The sequence below is a fragment of the Cebus imitator genome, unplaced genomic scaffold, assembly GCF_001604975.1.
Source record: "Cebus imitator isolate Cc_AM_T3 unplaced genomic scaffold, Cebus_imitator-1.0 Scaffold0, whole genome shotgun sequence".
NCBI lineage: Eukaryota > Metazoa > Chordata > Mammalia > Primates > Cebidae > Cebus > Cebus imitator.
This window is the reverse complement of record NW_016107315.1, coordinates 19,497,385-19,507,225: the sequence shown is the minus strand read 5'-3', so window position 1 is coordinate 19,507,225 and position 9,841 is coordinate 19,497,385. Positions and strand designations below refer to the sequence as shown.

The 9,841-nt window shown below is 41.7% G+C and overlaps 1 protein-coding gene across 2 annotated transcripts in view; it reads right to left on the bottom strand.

Annotated features, from left to right (window-relative positions):
• Positions 1-9,841, bottom strand: part of FEZ1 (fasciculation and elongation protein zeta 1) — a 50,379-nt gene that overhangs the window by 37,025 nt on the left and 3,513 nt on the right. For both annotated transcript variants that reach the window (XM_017523774.2, XM_037736383.1), the window contains exon 2: positions 6,328-6,683. In XM_017523774.2, the coding sequence (XP_017379263.1) occupies positions 6,328-6,638 (311 nt within the window). In that variant the 5' untranslated portion in view covers positions 6,639-6,683. The remainder of the gene's footprint in view (positions 1-6,327; positions 6,684-9,841) is intronic.

Below are 9,841 nucleotides of genomic sequence, written 5' to 3'. Positions count from 1 at the left end.
CAGGAGGCGGAGGTTGCGGTGAGCCGAGATCACGCCATTGCACTCCAGCCTGGGTAACAAGAGCGAAACTCCGTCTCAAAAAAAAAAAAAAAAAGGTACAATAATGATAATGATAAAATAGCATTCTATGCTGCAATCTCCTTCAGGTCCCTATGCACGTTAAACACAAATGATACCTGTGAGAGCAAGATTTTAAAAATAAGCAAATATGTATATATACACCAGCACACAGACACTTGAAATCAGAAAGTAATGAGGGCGCTATTAACTAAACAAAATGCCCATATATCACGTCACATTCCTGATTTTGTTTATGTCAAGAATGCCACATGATATATGGGTGTATAAGCAAAGAGATTTTCTTAGTGCACAATGCATATAATTGGTGATGGAACAAATAACAGGAACCCAAGAAAACACAATTTAATGGCAGTGCTAGGGGCATCTGCTTATTCATTATTTTCCTACCATTACAAGAAAACCTTTTGAAGAGAACTCATCAAGTACTCACTAGCCATCTACACAGCAGGATTTCAGAGCAGACTTCTTAAACCATGGGTGATATCCTAATCTCCATCAGGCACTATTAGAGCTGCATTAATCCAGGCTACTTCTAAATCCAAGTGCCATTAGCATTCTAGAGCCAAGAAATAAATAGGATTTGCTTTCCCCTAGACAAAACTCCGAGGCACCACACCCGCTGGAAAGGTCACTGTAGGACTACTTTTTACATCACTGCATTACATTCTCTGCTGCAAGAATGAACATGCATACTAGGCACTGACCTTCAGATTTGTCCCTACAGAAAGTGCCTGCAGAAAGGAAATTCGGCAAAGCCCAAAATAGGCAGGAGCCTTTTGTATCTCGCCCAGGCTGGAGGGAAGCTGAGAACTTTAACGAACTACACACTTTCCAATGACTTGGAGACTGTTTACATCCTTAGAGTGATAAGCAGGGGCTCTCTTGGGATCAGTTTGAGTGCAGATCTGAGACTTTGCTGATAAGCTTTGAATTTTGTCTTCTAATTCTAGATTTTTAGCAGCAATTCCCTAAACTTTTATCTTCTCAGCATTTCAAACCATCCTCGTTCTCTTTCATATTTTGTCCAGGTTTTCTCTTTGCTGACATACTTTTTATCCTTTGAAATTTTAAACAACCTTTAAGATAAAGCAGCTTTCATCTCCTTATAATCACTTGCATATCATTTCCATATTTATCCACTGCCCATTTAACAATAGCAATAGCAGCCAACACTTGCTGAGCACTTACTATGAACTAGGTACTATACTAAACTGGATTCTAAATGTGGATTGATTCATACATTCTTTACAACAATTATGCAAGGCAGATACTAATGAGAAAAAAATTGAAACATAGTGAAATTAATTCACTTGTCTCAGCTCACACTGCCAGTAATGGTAAAGATGGGATTTGAACTCAGGCAGCATGGCTACAGAGCCCATATTCCTAACCACTTAACAATTCCAACTCTTTATGAATTACGTAATTGGCATCGGCATGGGCATCAGAATAATATCCCAAGTTCCTAATCATAACCTAGAAGACCAGTTTAGAAACTGGCTCTGCTTGAAAAACCCACACCTACAATGATTCTGGACGTGGTGCTTTCATAGATCTACAGAAAAAGGAATGTCAAAGGTAGCATGGGTGAACGGCCGCTTTCTATGTAGATCTCCAGCCCAGGGAGGGGCACAAGGAAAGCACAGGCAGAATGCTGGCAGCCAGCAGCCTCAGCCACAGAGGAGCCGAGGCAGCCAGGGCGGGGTGGGGGGATGGAGGTTGGGGGGGCGGTGAGGAACAAAGCTTTCTGTGGGGAAGAGAATTGGAAGGACTGTCTATCCCATCATATATCCCATGATAAGCAGCGTTCTTGGGAGTGTGCATCGCCCCTTTTGTAAGTACCTGCAGGTGGACTGTAAAGTTTTACTTTCCTGAGAAGCATCCTGCTGTTTACTCTTACCTTGGGGAAAGAAGACTTTGAAAGCTGTCTCCTCTATCATTCATCAAAGAACTAAGATTAAGCAGGTTGCCTCAGTTCCTATCATTATGCTGCCATGACACCTGAGATTCAATCTGCTGTCTCCATCTCTATATAACAGAAAAGACTTTTTCAGGCGCATATTTTATAGCTTGGGCTTAGATGCCTGTAGAATTGACTTAAGTATCTTTCGCCACAGAGAGCAGGAGCTGTGGGAAAGGCTGCTGGCAGAGTATGAGCAAACTCAGTGGAATAGGGTGGAGACTGGGGGGTGCCAGGACACATGTACAAAGAGCTGCAGGGTCTGGAACTGGCAACATAGCCAACAGGGCTCTGTCAGTCCTGACACACACGCAAACCCTTATATACCTATTTCTGGCAATATGGCAGGCAGCTTAAGGGGCTAATTAGAATTCTAACTTGCTGACATTTCCCTCAAGGCTGGCTACTTCCCTTGTCTAGTGTTTTGCTGGTGTCCAGTCATGCCAATATCCACACTCAAATGTGTATTAATTTGAGTACATTTTTGCACTTCAAGTTGAGAAAGTAGAAATTATTAGCAGCACATTAATGCCTTTGCTCAACTTTCTACATGTCTTCAAATGTTTAAATAGAATCAATACTGTATCTGCTTTCTATAAGGGGAAACTGAACCTCTAAAAAGAGAATTAAATTTTCTAATCCCAGTTACGTGTAGCTTTCCCTAGCTGACTATTTGGTATTTACTTGTGTTCAACATGTCTCATGACAGGCAGTCTATCATGTGCACTTTATTTTTAACGTCACCTTTAACAATTCTCTCTGAAGAACAGGAAACAGCCATTGCATGTCTGGCCCCTCTGTCTGCAGGGTACTTGTAAGAGGGGTGATAGGGATCCCCAGTGAAGCAGGAGGTAAGCTAAGGGCCGTCCATTTCCATTTTGTAGTGGCCTCTAAGAGGCTCTGACCTTCCGGCCCAATCTCTTATAGCAAAGGAAGACGGTGATCACATATTCGCAAAAAAAAGATTCTGGGATATTTCCTGAATTCAAAACCAAAAAGCATGTATTCAAATCTGACTCCCCTTTAATGCCTAGAACTTCCATGCCCTGACAACTCAGAGAAAAGCTGACAAATCTTAGCCAACTCCCCTCTTGGCTAAATAGTTCCAGATGAAGACTAAAGAAAAGAAAACTTCTAAGGGAATCACTGCATTTGCTCTATGATTTGTGCTGTCTTTAAGGAGGCAATTTAACCAAGTATTTCCCTGCTTTTGTTTTAAGCTTCTATTACTTATCTCTAACACCCACTCACAGCACTTTTAATTCATTTGTGGATGAAACAGCCCTCTACATACTAAACCTGAGAAGTGTGTAGCAATAACATTATAGATACATTCAGGAGAACTGTAGTCAGGTGAGATATTAAATCATCCTTTTCCTTTACTTTTAGCCATAATTTCACAGTTGAAATATCTGGATAGTGTCTATAAAACAAAGTGTAGAACAGAATTCTGATTTTTATTTTAAATTATAAAGAGGCTTTAGAACTGAATGTCTAGAAAGTGTTGTGTTAATTTTTCTCTTCCCAGCTTCCCCCATCTACACTGTCCCCAAATTACACTTTATCTCAAAGGAATTATTCAACCTTTGGTCTCCTGAGGCAGTCAATGAGGCAGTCAAGTCAGAAAAATCAGGCTGAGAAGGCCAATAATCCCATGTGATGGTAATTAACATTGAGTGGCCTCTGCTAATGTGCTCGACGAGAGTAAGAATCTGCTCATTGGGCCTTCATCCTTAATGAGGCAGAGGAGGGGCTTCCATAAGGGCTAAATAATTTGTTGGAAGCAAAAAGAATGGGACGAATCTTGAAATGTCATTTTCAGAGCACATCCTGGCTGAGGTAAGAAATTAGCTTCTTTACAAGTCCTTAGCCCCGCTTCATCAAGATTGAGCTCTGGAGGTTTCATGGATGAGGACCTACACAGTCAACCAGAGTTAAGTGACTTGCCCAAAGTCACACAGAGAGTTAGAGAATGTACCAAAATTAGAATTCATAGTCTCCGTGTTTCTGGTTCATTGGCTGGTGCACTGGAATGAAAAAATATTCTGCATAATAAAGCCCCAGAGCCATTCTTTTTTGACTTATAGATGTTGAGCAGGTAACAGGCTTAGAATCTAAAAGAATCTGTTTGAAACTTAAAATTTAAACACACAGCCCACAGCTGTAGTACTGGTTGACAGAATGAAATGTTCTCTATGATCATACCTTCTGGCCAGCATTAGCTAAAAAGAAAAGAAGGAGGCTGGGCACATGGCTCATGCCTGTAATCTCAGCACTTTGGGAGGCTGAGATGGGCGGATCTCGAAGTCAGATACAGATCTCTACTAAAAATACAAAAATTAGCCTGGCATGGTGGCAGGTGCCTGTAATCCCAGCTACTCAGGAGCCTGAGGCAGGAGAATCGCTTAAACCCAGGAGGTGGAGGTTGCAGGGAGCCAAGATCGTGCCACTCTAGCCTGGGCGACAACAGCAAGACTCCATCTCAAAAAAAAAAAAAGAGGGAAATGGTCTGGGCCTAGAAATCATTACATGTACACGGAAGGCTAGCTATTATCACTCATCTAGTTTATTCAGTGTTCAATATTTCATTCAAAAGTATTATTTGCTCACTTACCACAAACCAAGCATTGTATTAGACAGTGCGGATATAAGAGTGAATAAGAGAGATATTTGGCCCCTGTATGCATAGAGGTAGACTCTTATAACAGTCATCAAGTAAGCAACCCTCTCCCAAATACAGTCAGGTTCTAATCCTCTAGGACATACCTCTTACCCCATTATTTGTGGGCCATTCTTCCCACTCAAATCCACGAAAAGAGAAACAAAAGCACAGGTGCTTCAGGCTTTCCTGACCTTTGACATTTCTTGTGTGATAGCTAAGGAGCAACTGATGCATATTGTATCTCTGCGGGGAACTCATATAGACAGTAGTCCCCCCTTATCTGTGGTTTTGCTTTCCCAGGGCTCGGTTATCTGCTGTACAGTACAATGAAATATTTTGAAAGAGAGAGAGAGAGAGAGACCACATTCACATGACTTTTATTACAGTATATTGTTATAATTGCTCTATTTTACTGTAAGCTGTTGTTAGTCTCTTACTGTGTCTAATTTATAAAGTGAAGTTTATCATATGTATGCATATGTAGGAAAAACATTATATTATAGGGTTTGGTGCTAGAACAGTTTCAGGCATTAACCAGGGGTCTTAAAACAAAGCCCCCGGATGGGCTAGGCACAGTGGCTCACACCTGTAATCCCAGCACTTTGGGAGGCCGAGGCAGGCAGATCACGAGGTCAGGAATTTAAGACCAGCCTGGCAAAACATGGTAAAACCCCATTTCTACTAAAAATACAAAAATTAGCCAGACATGGTGACACATGCCTATAGTCCCAGCTACTCAGCAAGCTGAGGCAGGAGAATCACTTGAACCTGGGAAGCAGAGGTTGCAGTGAGCCGAGATCGCACCACTGCACTCCAGCCTGGGTGACAGAGCGACAGAGGGAGACTTTGTCTCAAAAAAAAAAAAAATCCCCCAAGGATGGGGGGAAACCACTGAATTTTTATTAAGTGCCTAAAACATCCCTTCTTTAATTTATGTAACATATTACCCCCTTCTCTTTCTAGTCCCTCCTGAAAGAATACTTTTCTCAGATCCCTTTTCTTGACTGCTAATAAGACCCTAGAAAGTAGCTTGCAAGTGACACAAGGAATCTAAATACTCAAAGTCCACATCACCTAGTTTCCACTTTTACATCGTCCAGGGTAGCTCCCTGTGCTTTCAGTTCAGGTTAGATGCTTTCTTATTTGGATATATCCTAACATCTGTAGATAACTCTCCAGGCCTGAGGGGCTGTCAACAATTCTGGGATTTTCATATTTCTGGTGTTTCTTGAAGCAAATTGTTCCAATAACATAGATTCCTCCATCATGGTTAATTAATTTTTTCTGGGCTTTATTTCTAATATCTTGCTGGATTTCCACTGATATAAAGACAGCTCAAGATAGACCCTGAAATTTACCGTGCTCCTGAAATTCCGTTTTGTATCTAGGAAAACCTAAAATCCTTCATTCCGCTAAGACTTCAATTTAAGAAAGTTCTCCGCAGGGGACTGTAAAGGGACATACATAGAGCTACGTCAGCAAGTACCAGGGCACTGCTCCGCTGGCAACACGAAAATGTAAGTAATAGGCCATAAACCTATAGACAGAAACTAGCACTGTGTCAAGGAGCCAAGGACTACAGGGCTCTCGACTGAAGCAGGAGAGGGCAATTAAGACTTCTTACTCCTCATCCTGAAGGGTCTCCTCCTCCTCTTGGATCTGTAACTGGTTCTTCACGGGAGCTAGGTTCTCGGTCTTGGCGTTGTAGTTCCGAAAGCAGACATTGAGCTTCTCATCAAATTCATTCACGAGGTCCTCCATGGACTTGAAGCTGATTATTTCAGAAGAAAAATTCTCAAGCTCAGAGAGGGAGGGGTCCTCGAGATGGTGGGGAGATGAACCATAGAAACATCGGGGCTTCTCCTCTGGGTCCTCCGAGCAGCAGGGTCGAAGGTCCTCAAACTCTTCATCCAGACTCACCAGTGGGGCCTCCATTCTTGCTCAGCAGAAGAACAATGGCGACTTTCAGGATGCGTTTATCTAAAAGAAATAAACAGCATAATGTGAGTTTAGGCCAGGAGTTAACTTTGGAGACACACCTGCTTCTAATTCCCTATTCCAAAAGATGAGGCAGTGGTTAAGTATGAAGCTCCTGGACCAGACCATCTAGGTTTGCATTCCCTTCTGCCCTACCAACTGCCACCTTAGGCAAGTCGTTCCCTGCTCTGTGCTTCTTATTCTTCTCAAGACAGATATAATACTGAACTCATCTCAAAGGGCTGTTAGAAGACTAAAGGAGTAAACACAGGTGAGTGCTTAAAACAGTGCCTGGAAGGTAATAAATGCCAATATCGTTGAGTACTTTCTGTTGGTATTTTAGTGGCATTATTAGTATTATTACTATTACTATTACCACAGATCCGCAGCCTTAACTATGTGATCTAAAAGCTAAAAATTCTCTGCGACTTGTTTGGTGGCAAAATGTGACATGATCTAAACTCATCTGGCAACTAAACCTGACCAACATGAATAGAAAGCTGCTCATGGCTTCAATGTACCCCATTTTGTGTGTTTTGCTGCAGAAATATTTAACTTTTTAATTATAAAGATTGCTATCCCAGATTCCACTGGATGAAATGCAGAATATGCATTCTATTACTACCTTCCAAAATCTGAAATAATCTGAATTCCAAAACATGCCTGGCCCCAAGAGTTTTGGATAAGCGTTCATGTACCTAGATATTACTACGCTCATCAATAAATAAAAGAAACTAATAAAACACTGGCTGGATGTGGTGGCTCCTGCCTGTAATTCCAGCACTTTGGGAGGCTGAGGTAGAAGGATCATTTGAGTTTGCTCAGGAGTTCAAGACCAACATAATGAGGCCCCATCTCTATTTTTTATTTTTTAAAAAAACTAATAAAACATCAATACTTTCCAACAAGCGCCTGAGTTGTTTTTATTTTGTTTGTTTTGTTTTGTTTTCTTTTTGAGACATAGCTTCACTCTGTCGTCCAGGCTGGAGTGCAGTGGTGTAATATCAGCTCACTGCAAACTTCAGGCGGGGTTCAAATGATCCTCGAGCCTCAGCCTCCCAAGTAGCTGGGATTACAGGAATGTGCCATCACACCTGGCTAATTTTTGTATTATTAGTAGAGCTGTTGCCCAGGCTGGTCCCAAACTCCTGAGCTCAGGTGATCTACCTGCCTCAGCCTCCCAAAATGCTGGGATTACAGGCATGAGCCACCGTGCCCAGACAAGCACCTGAGGTTTTCGCACACATAGAGCATACACCTAGGAGCAGAGAAATAAACAAAATGATCTACTATCCTGTATCCTGTAAGAAACAGACCAAATTGCCCATGTGCTCCAAAGCCATACTCCGTAATCATCTTGGGCGCTGCACCCTGGGACGCTGCACACGCAGACTTCCTTTCAGTTCCCACCAGCTGTGGGACCACTACCCCTCATCGGGCCCTCTTCATACACTGCTTCCAACTGTGATTTATCCATCTGTGTGTACATCTGGGCCCCATTCAATTTTAACCTAAATTCCTCAAGGACACAGAAATCCTCTGGATATCTTCCCTGGCTCCAAACATACACTGCCTACCCTGTGGCTAGGCAGTCAATCAATGTGTGCTCATTGAAAAAATGATCTGTCCCCCACACACAGTTTTCCATTTTCAATTTCAGGCAGCACAAGCATTGCTGACTATCGTACCCTTCTCTACATGCTCAACTTCATTCTCTATAACACAGAAAGGCAACCAAACTTTTCTCTCCTGTTTATACAGTTATTGACACAGTTAGGTGCTTAAATTGGAGCTGCGTTCTGAGGACAAACAGTCAGACAGCAAAATTCATGGATTTTGCCCTAGGAGTGCCTATTTTCCATCTCCACCTACAAAACTAAAACTCTAGACAAGCAAGGCAAAGGACGTGCCAGGCAAGGACACTGACCGTTTGCACTGGGATTTTGCTGGAATTAAGTCGGTGACCATTGCTTTAAAACACATTCGGAGCATTTACAGTTTTCGAAGGCAACATGACAGGACCTTGGAATACAAAAATATATACTAGTAGTACCATTTCTTGGAAAGAACATAGGTTCAAGGGCCAACAGTTCTGCCAATGGCTGGCTGAGTGACAAGTCCTGATTTCCTCATTTGTTATAAGAAAGGTGTTGGTATAGAGTTAACATCTTCATAAGTTAATTTTAATAAATCAATAATTTAATTGATCATTTTTATTGAAATAACACGTTTATTTAATCCAATATATCCAAAGTGTTACCATTTCAAAATGCAGTCCACAAAAAAACTAATGAGGCATTTTTTAATTCTTTTTTTTTTTTTTATAAGAAGTCCTTTGAAATCCAGGGTATATTTTCCATTTACAGTGCATCTCACTCTGGACTAGCCACATTTCAAGTGCTCAACAGCCAAATGTGGCCTGTGGCTACCACAATGGACAACACAGCTCTAAAGCAAACACAACTAATTGCCACAGGGGTTCTTCATCTTCAGTACATAGACTCCTGCAGGCTCTTTGAAGGTAACTATATTTCAGTGATATTGGTTTCCTTTGCAAGACTAAGTATTTTATTTTATGCATTTAAAAACATTACTTGGAGAAGAAGCCCATAGGCTTCTCCATACCACCAAAGGCGTTCATAGTGCAAAAAAGATTAAGAATCCCTGAGCAACAAAATGGTGAGATTAGAAAAGACGGCAGAATGCAGTAGAGAGTAAAAAAGGTTTTACAGCCCGGGGATTTGTGTTGATTAGGGCAGTACACTGTGATGGCTAAGAGCATAAGTTTCAGGTTCCTGTCCTGGTCCTGTCACTCCTAGAGGGGAGACATTGAGCAAATTATCAGCCTCACTATGCCTCAATTTCATCATCTATAAATTGGAGTTTAAAACAGTGCTTCCCTTAAAAGATTATTTTTTGGACTAAATGAGATAATCTTTGAAGTGCTAAGTACAATGTGTGAAATATAAAAAGCATCCAATAAAAATCAATCATTCTAGGAAAATCAAAGCTGGGCATGGTGGCTCACACCTGTAATCCCAGCAGCTGGAGAGGCTGAGGCAGGAGGACTGCTTGAGCCCATGAGTTTGAGCCTATAGTGAGCTATGATCACACCACTATATGCCAGCCTGGGTGACAAAGTGAGACCCTACCTCAAAAAA